The 19,346-nt window shown below is 45.4% G+C and overlaps 1 protein-coding gene across 8 annotated transcripts in view; it reads right to left on the bottom strand.

Moving 5' to 3' along the window:
- LOC309644759 (zinc finger protein 75A-like) overlaps positions 1-15,820 on the bottom strand; it is a 37,112-nt gene extending 21,292 nt beyond the window's left edge. The window contains exons 1-8 of one of the 8 annotated variants that reach the window (XM_082428780.1): positions 15,666-15,819; positions 15,308-15,578; positions 13,643-13,771; positions 11,859-12,054; positions 10,751-10,842; positions 10,339-10,465; positions 6,596-6,706; positions 3,271-6,417 (exon numbers count right to left, since the gene is read on the bottom strand). In XM_082428780.1, coding sequence (XP_082284906.1) covers positions 5,819-6,417; positions 6,596-6,706; positions 10,339-10,465; positions 10,751-10,842; positions 11,859-12,054; positions 13,643-13,663 — 1,146 coding nt within the window. In that variant the 5' untranslated portion in view covers positions 13,664-13,771; positions 15,308-15,578; positions 15,666-15,819 and the 3' untranslated portion in view covers positions 3,271-5,818. The other 7 variants (XM_082428782.1, XM_082428779.1, XM_082428784.1 and 4 more) reach the window with 7 other exon arrangements.
- Positions 15,821-19,346: the final 3,526 nt, after the last annotated feature.

Genomic DNA, 19,346 nt, shown 5'->3' with positions numbered 1-19,346 from the left:
CCACAGCACATGATCCATGGTTGGCTGAAGCTGCAGATGCAGAACCACAGATGCAGAGGGCCAACTGTAAAGTTATACACAGATTTTCAACTGTGTAGGAGTTGGCGCAACTAACCTACCCTGCGCGTTGTTGAAGAATCAACTGTATTTTCATCCTTGTATTTATTATATGTCAGTTTTGTGCCCAACACTGAAGGCTACACAAGACAAAGCCCCTGCCCTCCTAATGCTTATATTCTAATGGGTTAAGACAGACAAAAGCAAGCAAACAAGCCAAATAACCCTGCCTTGTGATACTTCCTATGAAGGGAATGAACACAATGCTCAGAATGGTTAAGTGCAGACATGACTGACTGGTATAAGAGTGAAGGTCAAGAGAAGACAGAGCCCTTGTGCAAGCTTGGATTTCAAACTGTGGGAGCTGTGGAGAGATCCAAGAGGAGAATACTGTAGAAGCGCCTCTTAACTCAAAGAAGAGTAAGACTGGAAATATGAGCTCCTCCTTTAAGGAGGATAAATAGCTTTGATGCTGGGTAATGCTTACTCAACAGGAAGTTACAGGAAGAAGGAAACATTAAAACACATTTCCATAACTCCTCTGTGTGAGAAACTATTGTTCCTTAAGCTACTAACATTTTAAAAAAAGATTGTTCTGAAGCTTTAAATATCTAATAACTCTTCTCTTTGTGAACATTAAAGATCCTCCACTTTTTCATTTTTTCACATGCTTTGAAACTGTTCTGCTTGTACAAGTCATGGACAAATGCTTAGTGTGAAAATCATGATGCTGGAAATATTATATTCATTGGTTAAAAAAATTCAACAGAAAGATTTCTTACCAAGTATTTCCTTGAAGGTTCAGGGTATTCAAATACTATAAACCTTATTTTTGTATTAGTGCTTAGATCTGTGCAATTCAAGATTCATAATCCTACTGTGGTGGAAATGAAAAGCGATTCTGATAGTTTTCCTAAATCCGAAACTGAGTGAAAGACAAGAGCTTGCTTGCATAATTCCTCTCACAAGAGCCAGATGGGAGAACTGCTTTAAGTGAAGTGCAGGCATTATCAGATATGGATGATTTATACAGAAGGAAAGCCTTATAGACGCTTGACTGCAGAAAGAACTTCAGTACAGCCCAATACCCTTGTCCACTGGAGAATTCATACACAAACCCTACACATACATCGGGTTCGGTAGATGCTTTAAACAGTGCTCCAGCCTTGCTCTCCATTGAACCCACACAAGGAAGAAACTATAAAAGTGACAAGTGTGGAATAGATAGAGCAACAAAATGCTTCTGTACTTGTTTGGAAAGAACCCTAGAAACAGAATGTGGGTAAAGCTTCAGCACTTCCTACTCAGGGCACTTCAGAGACTGTACAGGAGAGAACCCACAGAAAGAACTTGAGGAGGCCTTCAGCAAATAATCCACTGTAAGCACTAGAGGGAAAGCTCCTGAGAGAAAAGTAATGGGCAGCCTTGATCCATTACACGTGAGTGGGAATGAGCCAGGAAATGCACAAGATGCTCAGTAAACACTTGTCTGTGGAGTGGGTGAACGAATGTCCGGAAAATCCTTTATGGTGTTCAAAGCTTTTTATTATGCCAACTGTCCAGCTGGATAGAAAAGGCTGCTTAGCATTCCTCCTCTAAAGATCTCCAGCGCAATTAAACACTGTTCTTAGTTTCAAAAGCTGATCGAAACCCTAAGCAGTTTGTTTCATCCAAGCTCTCCTCCTGTACTTCCCCTCCAGTTAAAAGATAGTTGAGATTCTCAAGATCAGCTTGAGGTTACAGTCAGCTTAATGGTGAGAACTCTGGGTATACAATGGTCCCAGGACCGTGGCCACTGGGACCCGTGCAGAGAAGGGGTCGAGGATTTGGGGACTAGGCTAGGTCAGTGATCCAATTCTCAGAACCAACCTTGGAGCCTCTATAAGGCTGTTAACTGGACACACAAAAACAAAACACCTTCTGGTTTGTTCTAGAAATCTGATTATGCAGGTCATATTAGTGAGAACTTTAACACTGTTTGAGGCTGAACCTAGGGTTGTGTCTGATTTCATTTTTAAACGAAGCCTCACAGTTTTGGTTTTACCTTGTTGTTTTAGTAATCGGCTCTCATCGCTGTGATGAGGTATAGAAATGCCTTCTTCCAACCTGAATACATCCAACCCAAATTCCAAAACATACGTAGTAGTAAAACATTGTGCTGATTAGTGGCTAAGCTAGAACTTTCCCACTGGAAGTTTCTCATTCCCCAGCTGGAGTGCCCTGCTCTTGTTTTCCTGTCCAAGCTTCTTCCCAACTGTTACCTTTCAGTCCAGGAAAAGAAGCCACCTTCCTCTTTACAACAATCTGGGAAAACTTGGTGATCTCCGTCCCGTGTTTTCTGAGGCACAATTCACAGAAGGTACAACAGAGCTATTTACCAAACCATTCCTTGAAGTCTACTGCACTCACTTAGGAATGGAAAGAAACCCCTAACCTCTCCCTAGCCCACTGATCAACAGAAGCCTTTCTTGTGCATGTGGGGCTGTGGAGCAGTGGAACAGAGGGGGGGCTGTGGAGCAGTGGAACAGAGGGGGGACAAAGACAGCGAAATGGAATAAGGCCAGGACTTTCCTGGTGGCACAGTGGTTAAGAATCTGCCTGCCAGTGCAGGGTACACGGGTTTGATCCCTGGTCCAGGAAGATCCCACATGCTGCGGAGCAACTAAGCCCATGCGCCACAAATACTGAGCCTGTGCTCTAGAGCCCACGAGCCACAACTACTGAGCCCGAGTGCCACAACTACTGAAGTCCACGTGCCTAGAGCCTGTGCTCTGCAACAAGCCACCCGATGAGAAGCCTGCGCACCACAACGAAGAGTAGCCCCCGCTCGCCACTAGAGAAAAGCCCATGCGCAGCAACAAACACCCAAGGCAGCCAAAAATATAAATTAATTAATTAAAAAAAAAATGGAATAGGCCAGAGAGAGGGACACATGGTTGCCTCGTCCACTTCAACAACTGACCTCTACAGGATTTGTCCCCAGTAAGCAAGCAAGCAGTCTGTCTTTCCCATCACTTACAGTCTTATAAGCTCCTAAGTGTTCCCATCAGTGTTACACCAGCTTAGTGGAGCATCTAGAGGAAACCAGATCTCTTCCAAGGACCAAAGACCAGGTGGAATGACAAAGAAGTTTCCTGAGCTCTAGCAGAATAGACAGTCTTACTGACAGGCCAGGTTATGCTGCAGAGACACATAGCACCAAGATACCAGTGATTTAACACAACGAAAGTTTATTTCTCATTCCTACAGTCCATTATAGGTCTGGGGGACTCTCCAGAATAGATACCCCTCCCCAATGTGAGGGGCTCGGCATTCCAGACTGTTCTGATCTTGTGACTCCTCTCTATGTGCTTATATGACTGAGGCAGGAAAAGACAGCACTAGAGAGTCCTGCACCGAGAAGGGAAACTTTTGCTCACACCCATTGCTCAAAACTATCTCAGCATGCTAACTGCAAGGAGAAAAAAGTCTAACCACTCCCTTCTTACTGTTCACTAGGATACAAGCTCCATGAGGATATGCATTTTGTCTCCTTGTCCACTACTATATCCTTAGTTTAGAAGACTACCTGGGCACATAATAGGCCCTCATTAACTTGAATGAATGAATGCAGTGTCAGCAAGAAATCCACATGTATATCTTGGGAGAAGAAACAGAGTCCCAGGGGTGTAAGGCTGAGACTGTTGGGTAAGATCTATGTAGACCAGAGCTGCAGAGCTGGCTGAGCTTAAGAAATAAGCACATTGGTATACTGGTACAGATCATCTTAGAGAAGAAAATGAAATCCTGCTGACAGCGGCAGACCAAAACCTCAGGTGACTTACACCATAAAGCACTGAAGCCAAGGACCAAATCAACCGAGCAAACCACCACCACGAGTGCTCAGCTCCTGGAAGGAGCTGCAACAGCCACAAATGCATCTGCTCCTTGAATGTAGTCAGTCCACCCAACATACCACTGGGGACCAGGGGAAAGGGAAGGACACGCACACTGACTGAGACCCTGCTATTGCCCAGGCCGTTAGGTGCTTTTCCTTCATCAACCCCTGTAATCCCCAAAAAAACCCTGAGTTGAGTGTTATCTCTATTTCATAAGGAAACTGGAGATTTAAGAGTGTTTCAGTAACCAATCAAGAAACAGGAATGTTTTACAAGCTAGAAATAGAAATAGATATGATACAGTGTCATCCAGGCTAGCTGGGCAGGGACAACATACAGATGAGTCCTGCTAATCCTGCCCTCAGGCCTGACTGATGCAGCTAAGTGACAGCCAACAGACCCACTAGCTATGGGGTCTTAACAAGCCTCTGGATCTCTTTGAACCTAACTTCCCTTTTTATAAGAGATTTGTAAGAGATCATTTAACCTCTTTCCTAATACTACCTGAAAGCTCTAACAGGAACACATCTGAAACACTGCTGTAGGTGTTATAAGAAAATCCACAGCCCATAGAGATTTTTGGCATTCTATGCTATGCTGGAGAAAACAGAAACTGGAAGACCCTGCCTGTTTACAGTTCACAGTGTAAGTCAACCAAGGCAGATGCAGGTTCACCTATCCTTGCCTACCACTCAACATCAGTTCCCAAACCTTTCCTTTTGGGAACTTGGTCTCCTGCTCACTGAATTCCCAGGGCACCATTCCCAGTGACCCACAGGATCCTCCCTACTGCATACACTTCAGTTCCCAGACAAACATAACTTTCTTATTGTTCTTAGTAACAAACAAAAGCCAAGTTAAAATACAAACAGACAAAAACCTGAGAAGTTGATCCTGAATTCCCATTAATTTCCATGAGCTTCAGAAAAGTGCTCATGTTTATGGCTGTTTTATCCAATTGGCATTGTGAGGTAAGGAGTCCATTTAATTGCAGAAAATTCTTCTTTTCATCTAAAATATACCGAATGGCTAAAAATTCCAACCCATGTCCACATGATCTCATTAGAGATATTCTTTTTTTGAACACCACAAATGAGAGGCAATGATAGTGCATTATTAGTTCACCTGGCAAATTCTCTAACAGTGAAGTAAATGATTTCATCACAGTAAAAACTGTGCTAACAGGACTCAAGAGATATAGTTGCTAAAATGTTCAAGAAGGAACTCAGAACCAGGTCAACTTTGTGAACACTGTCCAATGACAAAAGAGTAAGAAAATCCAATTTGGTTCTTGGAAAACTTTACATTAGAATTCATTTCTACCTCATGAGACTACTGAAATTTGTAAGTCTGCTAACTGGAAGACGATGGTATGCAATGAAACATGTATATTACTGCTTTTTGTTTTGGAAGACCATGCTACAAATGTTTCTATCATATGTGCTTAAGAGTGGCTGGGGAGGACCACAGAAGACTGATGATTCATGATTGCATCTGCTATTTTCAAGCTGATTTTGCTATTTTGCCAGGTACAATCCCAAACCTGCTTTTTCCCTTACTCAGAATATTCTTAGAACATTTTTTTTGCTAAGGAATTCAGTGAAAGTTCTAAGTAAAAACAGTAAGTAGTACAACTATTAACGTTTCCCCTCCACAGTCAACCCTGATTTCTTTCTGTGAAACATGACGTTTACATCTCCAAATTTTCCACTGGTGAAAAATTCTTCATGCTTCTTAATTTTGCATTTTTTCATAAACTTTAGGGTCAAGCGCCACTTGGTATATGTCTGTAGACTAAGGACACTGAACAAGCTTTCCTTCACTGGTGTCAAGGTTTCTGGTGTCAAAGTCTTGAGCACTTACTGAAGCTTCTCCTGCATGTGCTACAGGTGGGTTCTCCGGTGTTTAACAAGGTGGGAATTTTGACTGAATTTTTTTCCACATTGATGACATGTAAAGGGCTTCTCTCCAGTGTGAGTTCTTTGGTGTGTGTGGAGATGTGAATTTTGACTGAAGCTTTTCCCACACCATGAGCATTTATATGGCTTTACTCCTTGGTGTGTTGTTAAGTGCTTATTAAGATCTGACCTCCATCTAAACCTCTTATCACACTGTTCACATTTATATGGTTTCTCTTCAGTGTGAATTCTTTGGTGCTTAATAAGGTCAGAGCTAACTCTGAAGCTTTTCCCACATTCCTGACATTTAAAAGGCTTCTCTCCTGCACGTTCTTTCTTGTGAAGCTCGATAAGTTTCAGCAGCTCTTCTTCCCACCAGTTTGAAAATTTCTTTCTTTCCTTCACTGGAAAATCTTGGTGCCATTTCCCCACCCTAAGCATATCACCATGATTTTCTTTGCCCATTGTTTTCTGATGAACATTCACACTGGCTTTTTTTGATACTATGTCTCCTGGTGCTTGTATTTCTAAGTCAGAAAAACATATAGGTTGATGATTTTCAGTGTCATTTTTCATCTTTATCTCTGTTGGAATAAACATAAGAATCAGCCAACTGTATGTCAGAGCAAGAAAACCATGGGAATAGAAAAAACCGCAATATTCACTGATTTAAAAAAAATAGGGAAGTAGAATCTTAAAATGTTAAGCCCTTGTAAAGGTTCCTACCAAGGCACATTTCTCCTCTTCCCATGGTATATTTACCTGAAAACAGCTCTCCGGGACTGTCTTTGAACACTGGGGATCCTTGAACCCATGGCTCTTCCCCTTGCTCTAAGCAGCAGATCACTTTAGTTTTGGGGAGCACAAATAATGCTGTGAAATAAAAAACTGAGGTCAGTGACTGGAACTAACAATGGTTCACTAATTCCAGACTACTTCAGGAAGAGCAAAAGATACTTTAACAGTTTCTTATCCTGAATGGTTAAATGGAGAGTCTCATATCCAATATTAAGTTTACACTATACTGCATTTGTGAGTGGGTATGTAAAGACTGGGAAATAGGGGCTTCCCTGGTGGCGCAGTGGTTGAGAGTCTGCCTGCCAGGGCAGGGGACACAGGTTTGAGCCCTGGTCTGGGAAGATCCCACATGCCGTGGAGCAACTGGGCCCGTGAGCCACAATTACTGAGCCTGCACGTCTGGAGCCTGTGCTCCGCAACAAGAGAGGCCGCGACAGTGAGAAGCCCGTGCACCGCAATGAAGAGTGGCCCCCGCTTGCCGCAACTAGAGAAAGCCCTCGCACAGAAACGAAGACCCAACACAGCCATAAATAAATAAATAAATAAATAAATAAAAATTAAAAAAAAGAAGACTGGGAAATAAACCTAAGCTAGATCTATGAAAAGGGTATGCGAATTCATTGCGTGTTCCCCATCTTCTGAAACCAATACTCCATATTCAACTAAGCAGTAACCAAACTCCAGAGGCTGCAGGAAATACAGGCTGGTCCTATTACCTCTTTAGGAAGACTCATACTGGATAAGGCCAGGTCTAAGGGAGTCAATGTGAAGGTCAGTGGGCTGGGTATCATAAACACAAGTGATTCCTGTTATATTATAGCAAGTTTCAATTGAGTTCTCAGGTACCAGACACTGCACCAGGAAAGATTTCTACCACTCTTATAGCTCACTGGTTCACATCCAGGTGGAGGAAACAGACCAGAATTACTTAGTGGACTTTCTCTAAATCATACTGCCAAGTATGGAAAGCATTCATCACTCAGTCATTCAATACATATGTGCTGAGTGGCTATGGTGCACCAGGCACCCTCTATGTGCTAGGGATACAGTGGTGAATAAGCCAAGTCCCCCGATCTCACAGAGCTTATCTTCTAGTGCACAGTGAGACAGTCTAACGTCAATAAACACACAAATAAAATATCAGGAAGTGATAAATGTTTTGAAGAAAACTAAAGCAGGGTAAGAGAACATTTAAGATTCTGTTTCTGTGAAGCTATTTTAGATAAGGCTATGTGAAAAGCCTCTCTTAGAAAATGATATTTGAGGGACTTCCTTGGTGGTCCAGTGGTTAAGACCCATGCTCCTAATGCAGTGGGTCCGGGTTCGATCCGTAGTTGGGGAGCTAAGATGCCGCAACTAAGAGTTTGCATGCTGCAACTAAAAATCCTGCATGCTGCAACTAAAGATCCAGAGTGCCGAAACTAAGACCCTGCACAGCCACATAAATATATATTAAAAAAAAAAAAGTGATATTTTGAGCAGAACCCTAAACTGAGAGTTTTGTCATATGGCAGAAAAGTGTGCCAGGCACAGGGAAGGGGAAAGAAATGAGCACACCAAGCCCATGAAACAGCAAGATGAGCAGTGTGAATAGAGAGGCCAGAGCAAGGGCACGAGTGGCAGGAGACGACAGCAGGGAGATGAGGAGGGGCCAGATCGTGGAGGAAGCCTTGGTAAGGAATTTGGTTCTTATACTGAATGTGATGAGAAGTTATCGTAAAGTTTTGAAGCAGAAAATGTCATCATCTGATTAGGTTTGGTTTTTTTGGCCACACCCTGCAGCTTCCAGGATCTTAGTTCCCCGACCAGGGACTGAACCCACACCCTTGGCACTGAAAGTGCAGAGTCCTAACCACTGGACCACCAGGGAATTTCCCATGATTAGGGTTGTTTTTTTTTAAATAACTTTATTTATTTATTTTTGGCTGTGTTGGGTCTTCGTTGCTGTGCGTGGGCTTTCTCTAGTTGCGGTGAGCAAGCGGGGGCTACTCTTTGTTGCAGTGTGTGGGCTTCTCATTGTGATGTCTTCTCTTGTTGCAGAGCACAGGCTCTAGGCAAGTGGGCTTCAGCAGTTGTTGCATGCAGGCTCAGTAGTTGTGGCGCAAGGGCTTAGTTGCTCTGCAGCATGTGGGATCTTCCTGGAGCAGGCTCAAACCCGTGTCCCCTGCATTGGCAGGCAGATTCTTAACCACTGTGCCACCAGGGAAGCCCCCCATGATTAGGTTTTAAAAGACTCTGGCTGCTGTGTGGAAAACTGATTGTGGGAGGGCAGGAGTGGTGGCAGTGGGTGGCAGTTAGAAAGTACTGAGGCGAACCTTGTGGCTGAGACGAGGATGCTAACAGCACAAGAGGCTGAGACATGATCCGATTCAAGCTACACTGTGAGGGTGGAGCCAAGATGATTAGCGATGACCTAGTAGTGGGGTAGGATGGCAAGATCACGGTAAAGAATGATCCATAGGTTTTCGGGCCTGAAATATTGGGTGAATGGTAGCGTCCTTTAGGGAGACGGGAAAGAGAAGAGCAAAGCAAATTTGGAGGGAAGGGAACAAAAATTCTGGATAAGGAATGAGCATGTGAACTTGGCAAAAGCTCCCAGGTGAACTGGTTACACCTTTTCCCTGCTGAACCAGTATCTGAGAATCAAAAAGCAACTGGTAGGGCTTCCCTGGTGGCGCAGTGGTTGAGATTCTGCCTGCCAATGCAGGGGACACGTGTTCAAGCCCTGGTCTGGGAAGATCCCACATGCCGTGGAGCAACTAGGCCCGTGAGCCACAACTACTGAGCCTGCGCGTCTGGAGCTTGTGCTCCGCAACAAGAGAGGCCCACGCACCGTGAGGAGAAGAGTGGTCCCCTCTTGCCACAACTAGAGAAAGGCCTTGCACAGAAACGAAGACCCAACACAGCCAAAAATAAATAAATTTAAAAAAATTTTTAAAAAAGCAACTGGTAAATATATCTGTATATATATAAAAAAAAAAAGCAACTGGAACAGAGACTCTCTCACAGAGAAAACCAAGAATATCACAGATTACTCAACTCCTATGCAAACGGAAGGGCAAAGGACTTCCCTGGTGGTTTAGTGGTCAAGAATCCACCTTCCAATGCAGCAGACGGGGGTTCAACCCCTGGTCAGGGAACTAAAATCCCACATGCCACGGGGCAACGAAGCCCGCGCCACAACTACTGAGCCGGCACGCTCTAGAGCCTGTGTGCCACAACTAGAGAGAAGGCCGCGTGCCGCAACGAAACATCTTGCATGCCACATCGAAGATCTCACATGCCACAACTAAGGTCTGACGCAGCCAAATAAATAAATAATTTTTTTTAAAAAAAGATTCAGGACTTCCCTGGTGGTGCAGTGGTTAAGAATCCGCCTGCCAGTGCAGGGGACACAAGTTCGAGCCCTGGTCCGGGAAGATCCCACATGCCGCGGAGCAACTAAGCCCATGCGCCACAACTACTAAGCCTGCACTCTAGAGCCCGTGAGCCACAACTACTGAAGCCTGCGTGCCTAGAGTCTGTGCTCTGCAACGAGAAGCTACTGCAATGAGAAGCCTGTGCACCACAACAAAGAGTAGCCCCTGCTCGCCGCAACTAGAGAAAGCCCGCGTGCAGCAACGAAGACCCAACACAGCCAAAAAGATAAATAAAAAAAAAATAAAATAAATAAAAAGATTCAATGAAGGGAAGGGGAGAATCTTTACCTAGAGAGATGACAGTCTCATAGTTTTCTTGCATTACATCATTGTAGAGGGCCTTCTGAGTAGGATCCAGTAACTCCCATTCTTCCTGGGAAAAATATATGGCCACTTCTTCAAATGTCAACAAGCTCTAAAAAGAAAATAGGCTTTAGCTCAGTATTTGACACTTCAAAAGCAGCCCAACCATCTGACCCATGATTTGTATGTCAGGCCAGGAACTAAAGGAACAGCACATGATACTTTTTAAAGTGAGGAGGCAGAAATGGAAGAGGCAAGGGATCAGCAAACAATCTGAGAGGTGTCCAGTTCCCCAGGGGGATCATCTGGGTTAACACGCCTCTGAGCACGTGCTGGGCAGTGCAGGTCAAGGGCAGCAGGGAGAGGCAGCCCTAAGAAGCTGGAAAGCACAGCTCACCTGGGACTCAGGCAAGATGAGCTCAGGTGCCACTGGCCAGTCTTTGGTGTTTGTCTGTTCAGGAAAGGCTAGGATCCGGTGAGCAGGCACTGCTGTGGGTGAAAACAGCAGAGGTAATTTCTCTCGCTTCTGTTTCTGAACGTGGTAGGCTCTTTTCTAAAATACAGAAGACCCCGATTTTTTTAGTATTGATGAGATACCTTTACAAGTATGTGTGCTGGACTTCCCTGGTGGCACAGTGGTTAAGAATCCGCCTGCAAATGCAGGGGACATGGGTTCGAGCCCTGGTCCAGGAAGATCCCACATGCCGTGGAGCAACGAAGCCCGTGTGCCCCAACTACTGAGCCTGCGCTCCAGAGCCCAAGAGCCACAACTACTGAAGCCCGCACGCCTAGAGCCCATGCTCTGCAACAAGAGAAGCCACCGCAATGAGAAGCCCGTGCACCACAAGGAAGAGTAGCCCTCGCTCGCCGCAACTAGAGAAAGCCCACGTGCAGCAACAAAGACCCAACACAGCCAAAAATAAATAAATACATAAATTTATTAAAAAAAAAAAAAAGTGTGTGTGCTGCTCAGAAATGCCTCTCTCATTATAAATGAAAACCATGGAACTACCAGCCTCTAAAACAGGTTCCCTAGTTCTCATGAGCATATTAATGAAAGGAAAAAATTTTTATTACCCTCTCGTGACATAAATTGAAAACAAAATACTCAGGGAATCCAGTGTACAGTAAGAGATGTAGTTTTTTTGTTTTTTTATCATTTATTACTTTTTTTCTGGTTCAAATAGTGTTCACATTCTGCCACTAACCACCCATTCTGATCCCAATTCCTTCCATATTTTCAGCATGAGGTAAGACTGACCCTCTCTGCTTTTCTAAAACCAGAACTCCTGATGTTATTACCAGGATTCTGTGGTTTGGAGATTTCTGTATCTTAGGCCAACCCACACCTGGTCTGCTCTACCATAACCTGGGGGGCATCCTAATTGCTAACGTGGCTGCATTAGTAGATCCACAGGGCAAGCAAGAGAGTGGTAACAACATTCTGGCTTAACAAATTACTATCACAGCTCCCAGGAGAAGGAAAGTAACGTGAAGTTCCTTACCCCTCTCACATATGGGCTCAGTTTCTCTGTGGGTATTCCTGATCAGCAGCTCTTGTAGACTCTGGTGTGTATTCCAAAATTCTTCATCCTGGGACATGCCCACTTGCTGGGCCTCTGCTGGCTTCAGCTTGACGCCTAGGGCCTCTGCTGTTTCTCCCAAGAGCACTGCCTCCTTTCCCAGCTCATGGTCTGCAACCTAGAAATAATGCCCCTCCTTGTTACCATGGAACTTACTTTTGGTTTGGGAGTTGGTGGGAGAGGGAGGAAAAAGCAGAGTGCAAACTGTGGGAAGAAGGAGACACTAAAGGAAATGTCACAGAGACTTAAAAGAGATACGGGACCACCAATTTTCCACAAGAACTATACACAAAATATAGGAAAATTGGCAGAAGAGGAAAAAAGGTGTGGTTACTGCCAGCCCTCCAAGACAGCAGCCCCCACCCTCTGCATTCAGCCCAGCTCAGATCACTAACAGGGTTGCACAGGCCACCTGTTCTCATGCTGCCTTGACAGACTTTCTCTCCCAACTTAGATTCTTGCCTTAGTGGTTTCCTGTCCTCTAACTCTCTCAAAAGATTAAGGAATTGAATTTAAAAGTTGTCCTGTCAACCAGATTTTCCACATGGCCAGGGAAGAGTCTCACAGAGGATTGGGATAAAATGCAGAAAAAAGTAAGAGGAAAGAGTCAGGGCTCCAACCTATCCCCAAATGATTCTGACACAAAACGTGTGCCCTCCCGGTATTCTGAGCAGGCCTGTGAAGCCAGCTGGTATGCCGCCACCTGCCCAAGGGCATGCCCTGGATCCCCGCTCACAGCACAGCCAAGGAACAACCACTGAGGGAGGGCAGTGGAGGCCCTTGTCTACGGTACAGAGGACACTATCCCTCACGCTCTTTCTTCTCTCAGCTACTCTGTTGGGATTTCCAAATCTTTCTTTCCCTGTTTTCTTTCTACTTTTTCTCTTCCTGGGCAGTCTTCCTCTAGTTGTTTGGTTTCTCCCTCTCTTTCGTATCTTCACTCTCCTTTGGTCTCTGAAAATTACTCCTTTTCTGGATCTGTCCCGTCCTCTCCAACTCCTTATTGCCTTTTGTTTGTTTCTAAGAACTTGAGGCCCATCTCCTTCGCCAAGCCAGACTAGGCTCATTACCCTCAACACACTCTGGCTCCAAAGAAGGCCAAAAGCAACTCTCTCCCTAAGGCCAGGGAAGTCTGCCAGGATCTCTGAAACCTGTGGACTGACTATGGCTGTGGGTCTGTGCTTTCACGTCCTGCTTTACATGTCCTAAAGGAACAACAGAACTGAGACCTAATTCATCCTATTTCCCAATTAACTGCCCCAATACATCCACCTTCACCCTGTTTCACTGCACACATGAAGAATCTTTCTTCTCACCCCATTCCTCATTTGACCAGATTCCCTCTGTAAGTGTTCTACCAGGACCACAGCCTCCTCGATGCTCTGTAGATGGTGCTTCTTTATGCAGGTCTGGGTGTCCCTGGGCAGAATGGTCAGGAACTGCTCTAGGACCACAAGTTCCAAGATCTGCGCTTCTGACTGAATCTCTGGCCTCAGCCACCATGGGCTTAATTTCTGAAGCTGGTCAACAGCCTCCCTGGGTCCAGCTCCATCATGACAGAGGAAGCTCTAGAAGTACTAGTGAGACCTCTCGGGACTGAGACCATCCGTTTGGGGGGCATATTTCTTATGCTGACTGGAGCTCTCTGTCACAGGTCCCCTGGTCTCCCACAGAGCCCTGATCTGAGGGTTCAAGTACTTACCCACCTTCAGATCTACTGTCATCATTCTGATCTAGGAACAATTTGGCTCCTGTGTTGGACACACCACCAGCACCATCTTTGACAACTGAGGCCCAGTCTGGTCTGGAACAAAACCAATAGAAGGTTCTTCTTTCTAAGGTTTAAAGTGAGAAAAAAAAAAAGTGCATGTCAATAAGAAAGTCACATGATCTTTACTACTTGTTACTTATTATGAGAGAAAAATGAACTTTAAAAATCAACTGCCAAGCCCTTGTTTCTCTCCTTTTCTATTATTCAACGCAATACAGCAGGACTTATTGAAGACAAATATAAATAAATTACTTTGCCTTAAAAAAAAAAAATCAGGAGAGGTTGGTGGGTGAAAAAACTAGTACCCACTGGCTCCAAGGAGTTTGGGGATTATCCAAAGATTTAATTGATGCACTTCCTATGCCATCCTCTCCTTGTAAAGGAAAGATCAGGAGACTATTCTGAGTTTCTCTTATATTTCAACATATCATCCTAGTCTCTTCAGTAAGAGGGTACAACTTCTATGACCTTTGTTCTTTTGGGAAGATTCTGGACCATTTGAGGTGCTCCTTTCCATTGTATGAAAACTGGCAGGAGAGCTGAAACAATGAGACCAGAATGGAAGAACAGTAATTCAGAAAGATGGAGCCTTATTCTTCTCAAAAGCACCCCCCAATTAAGTAACTAGTTGCTCTACATTCATCTTGGCATTTCTTCGTAAGATATATAAAGAACACCATGCAGAAGACTTATACCTGAATTTTTAATTTTCATTACTTGACCTAGGAAAAATTACAGCTGATCCTTGTTCACAAAATGTTTATCCAAATGTCAATTGGAAAAAAAAGGACAGCATGTTAGTTGGTGATGATTACATTCAGCTGCTACCTTTCTCCAGGGCTCATTTAGACCTCTAAGCGAGGCTGAGGAGAGCTTCGTGAGGCTCACTTTCCCTGAGGTGATCCAGGGGAAAGGGCACCGAAATTCTGCCCAGGAAGCCACGGTGTTCACAAACGGCCGGCTCCCGATGACTCTGAGGTGCTGGGGACACTTCCCAGGCTTTTGCATCAGAGGAAGATGATCTGACTGAGGCTGGACCGCCCGTTTCTCCCGCAGTAACATCAGCCAGTAAAGGAAACGCCGGCGGAGGCGGGAAAGTGGACACGACCGCCCGGGCGCGCCCGCGAGCACTGTGCCTGCGGGCAGTGCCCGAGCGGGCTCCCGCCGCGCGGCCCCGGGCGCCACCCGCACAAACGTTGGAGAGAGCGGCCTCACGAGCCTGACGGCGGGCCTCGCCCCAGACAGTCCTACCGCCCGTCTCGGAAATACCCCCGGCCGCCTTGCAGCGGCCGGCGTCTCTCGGGGGCTCCGGAGCCTGCGCCGAAGCGGAAGCCGCTTCTAAGTTACCTCGGATGGCTTGGCTTCGTGGAGGCCGCTCCCTCCTCCCGGGGCTCTACCGCAAGTCGCCGGCGGTCCGGCCACTGCTCTGAGGACAGCTCCCCGCCCCGCGCCACTCAGAGGTGGGTTCCGAGGCTCAGGCCCGGAACCACTTAGGTTCGCCTAGCCCAGACGGCCCGCCCGGAGCAGTTCCTGCGCCACGGGCTTACCCACCCCCACCCCTACCCCTCACTCTATCAAACCGGAAGGGGAAGTGACGTACTTCCGGGGAGAGGCTCCTCGCAGGTCAATGCGTCCTCACCGCCGCGAACTGGGTTTACCTGGTGGCGAGAGTTGATGTCACGGAGTCTCAGGCCCGCGGAGCCTGAGGGCCCTGCACGGTCGCCGCCCTCTCGCGGCCATTACTTCCTTCGTCGTTGTGGGTGGCTGGCGACTGGTAACCCGGAGTCCCACCGGGTGACGTCCCCGCCCCTGCCAGTGCCCGAGCTGTCCTCCCGCCGCTTCTCACAGCCTCCTCCGGTACCTGGTGTTGACTTAAAACAATAAAATAGCCAGTTATTTTATCAGCAAAATGAGTTAATTTGGGGACAATAAAGAGTTGCAATTTGGAATATGCAAACCCTGGCAACCATAAGCAAGTCTGGAGAAGATGGTTCTTTTACACAGGAGACCTGAAGAGTTCGGAGCGACTGTTGTAACCTAAGAATCCACTGGAGGAAAATGGGAGTGTAGTGGCTTGTCATTGGCTGAACTTTGACAGTCTCTCATTGGCTCACCTGTTGCTGGGTCAGGAGAAAATCTTCCTCCTGGTGCGTAGTAAAGTAGTAACCTGTTGCAAATGCAATTGATGTCTAGTGGTTGGGCGTGAGCTCTCCCCCTTTGAGCTCTGATTCCATTTTAAATGAGGTACCGTTTATAATTTTCACAAAGGCAGTTTCGTCTAACTAATCTGGCTTGTGATAGGTGTAACCCAGACACTCACATGCAACCAGTGTTCCTACAGCTGGCTGAGCACGGCAATCCCTCTGTCTTAAAACAGGCATGTCAACAACCAGAAGATTCTCACTAATTAGAAAAATTAGAGAAATGTAAATGCAAATCAAAACTACCTCACACCGTCAGAATGGCCATCATTAAAAAGTCTACAAATAAATACTGGAGAGGGTGTGGAGAAAAAAGAACCCTCCTACACTGTTGGTGGGAATATAAGTTGGTGCGGCCACTATGGAAAACAGTGTGGAGGTTCCTCAGAAAACTAAAAATAGAATTACTATATGGTCCAGCAGTCCCACTCCTGCACATATACCTGGACAAATCTATAATTCAAAAAGATACATGCACCCCTCTGTTCATAGCAACACTATTCACAATAGCCAACACATGTAAACAACCTAAATGTCCATCAACAGATGAATGGATAAAGAAGGTGTGCTATATATATACAATGGAATACTACTCAACCATAAAAAAAGAATGAAATAACATGGATGCAACCAGACATTATACTAAGTGAAGTCAGACAGAAAGAGAAAGATAAATACCATATGATATCACTTATATGTAGAATCTAAAATATGGCATAAATGAACTTATCTACAAAACAGAAACAGACTCACAGACATAGAGAACAGGCTTGTGGGTGCCAAGGGGAAGCAGGGTGGGGGAGGGAAGGACTGGGAGTTTGGGATTAGCAGATATAAACTATTATATACAAGATGAATAAGTAACAAGGTCCTACTGTATAGCACAGGGAACTATATTCAATATCCTGTGATAAACCATAATGGAAAAGAATATTTTTTAAAAAGAATGTATATATGTGTATAACTGAGTCACTTTGCTGTGCAGCACAGATGGGCACAACGTTGTAAATCAACTTCAATTTTAAAAAAACAGAAAATTCTTGTTTACAGAACTGGCTCAGGTACTTACAACATGCAGAGGAGAAATCTTGTGTTCTACAGGGACAAATACCTCCCTTCCTTTATTCTTGGCAGACAAGAACTACTGAAAACTCTCTACCCACCCTCCTTCCTTCAGTGGGGAAAGAAAATCTGTTTTCTTAAAAGTTGCCATGGACCAATGAGAAAAACAAACAAGTGCTTAAGAAGCAGTAATTAAATCAAGTTTCTCCACCTTGTTTCAACTGCCTGTCCCCTAACCCAGGCCCTCTCCAATCTGATTTCCATTCTCTTTCCATACTTCCCTTCCCACCATTGCCTTCGTCTCCTGGTTCTCACTCTAAATGCTGCACCAAGGTCACTGCCTTCTCAATGCTTCCTGGATGATACGCCCTCACCCAGGCTTGGATATCCCTGGGCAGAAAGATCAGGAATTGCTTCAGCTCCAGGAACCTATCCTTGAATGCAGCTTGGGCTGCAACGATCATGAGCAGAGCTCCCAGAGCTGGCTGAAAGCTTGTGAGTGAGGCCCAGCAGTTGCTGATAATGGGAGAGTCTGAAGAGCTAGTGGGAGATCTCCAAGTTGCCAACCTCTCTGAGAGGTCAGAATCTGCCATCAGTCACCTGGGAGAATGTGAGCAATAAAGGGGAATTCAAATCGAACTGAGGCTGATCTTTGGCCCAAAATTCAATCCCTACAATGTGGGGTTAATCAACCTGGCATATGAGACAGGAAATGGAAGTTGTTACCTGTTACCTAATGGAAATTGCACAGACTTCGACCATCGGGTGGATCCAGTTTCCAGTCCCAGCTGAACTCCACACTAACTGATGTGAGGGAAAATATTCAACCTCTCTTAGCCTCTTTTTCTCATCTGAGCATAACAATACCTACCATGCAGCACAGAGAAAAAGATTAGAAATGCTATTTGTATAACATCTGGCCCAGTGCTTCGCACTTAGAAGGTGCAGAGTAAATGGTCTGGGGTGGTGTAAGAGAAGCTCCATCTTACAGGAATTTCAAGCATATCTCACTACTTAACATATATTAATTTGTTTAATGTCTGTCATCCCCACAAAAATGTAAGGTTCTTGGAGAGCAGGTAATTTGTTTTATTGTTGAATCACAGCTCCTCAAGAAGTGTCTGGTCCTAAAATAAATATTTGGCAAATGAATGGGTGAAAAAAGACAAGGAAGACTGGGGTCTTCAGACCTCATTAATTGCCTGGGTGTCCAGTACTTAAGCATTATAAACAGTATGAAAGGAGACGAAGACTCGTCTCTAGCTTAGATGTCTCTGAGATCTGTCTCCCCTTCGTTTCCACTCCTATAGCTCTAGAGTGGGATTTCTGAACTTCAGAACTATTGACATTTGGGGCCAGACAGGTCTTTGTTGTCTGTGTGCGTGGGTGGGTATCCTATACACTGTAGGATGTTTAGCTGTACCCCTGGCCTCCACCCACTAGATGTCAGGAACACCCACCAGTCCTGACAACAAGACTGACTCCAGACTTTGCCAAATGTATTTGGGCGGCAATCGGCCCCGATTGAGAACACCTGGTCTAGGCACATACAATTAGGCCAGGCTGGTAGATGAGTCTCCCATCTGTTCACCTGGTCTTTGTACAGAGCAGATCTGGACTTCTTGACTTTCTAATAATCTAATTGCTCAAAAGCCTTTAAGACTTCCTAATGCCACTGAAATAAGCCAAGATCTCCTAACTCGCAAGGCTCTCCCTAGCATTCAAGGCCCAACCTACCCCTCCAGCCTCATTGCACATTCTCCTATACACAGTCTACAAACCAGCACAGGTGAACTGGTCCCACATCCTGGAACAGACTCTGTGCCTTCCAGCCTTAGTGCCTTTTCCCAAGGCCTGATTCATCCTTTCCATAGAAACTGAACACTAGCGGTACCAGTTTGCATTCCTTCCAATCAAGGGAGAAAGGGCAACTTTGTTTAGAAATTAGACATGTGGAAATAAGGAAAAAATTTCAAGGAGTGCACCATCAGAGAAGGCAAGAAACCCAGAGAATGAGGACTGGTAACACCACCACTATCACCTTCTTGGAAGCTCCTAACACTTTGAACTCCTCAGTCCCGTCTTTAACTCTCTCTCAGCGTGCCTTCTCTTACTGAAAATGAGTCCCCCTAAAACTGAGTTTCCCTATTGAGTTTATGATTAATCACTCTACCCAAAACTTTTATTACCTTTCTTGTACGCTCTGACCTCAGTTTGTAATGGGGTGGGGGCGGGGCGAGAGCACAGCCATTAGTGAGAGGCTGTTAGTGGCCTTGCTATACTAATGGTCAGCATCATGGTAGTCCCGGTGGTGGCACTCTCCCTGGGTTGCAGTCCACAGGACCTGACCCCTGTTTGCAGGGCCTGAGGAGCCTG

The sequence above is a fragment of the Balaenoptera physalus genome (assembly GCF_965194825.1).
Source record: "Balaenoptera physalus genome assembly, chromosome: 16".
NCBI lineage: Eukaryota > Metazoa > Chordata > Mammalia > Artiodactyla > Balaenopteridae > Balaenoptera > Balaenoptera physalus.
This window is presented reverse-complemented; position numbering and strand designations above follow the sequence as displayed.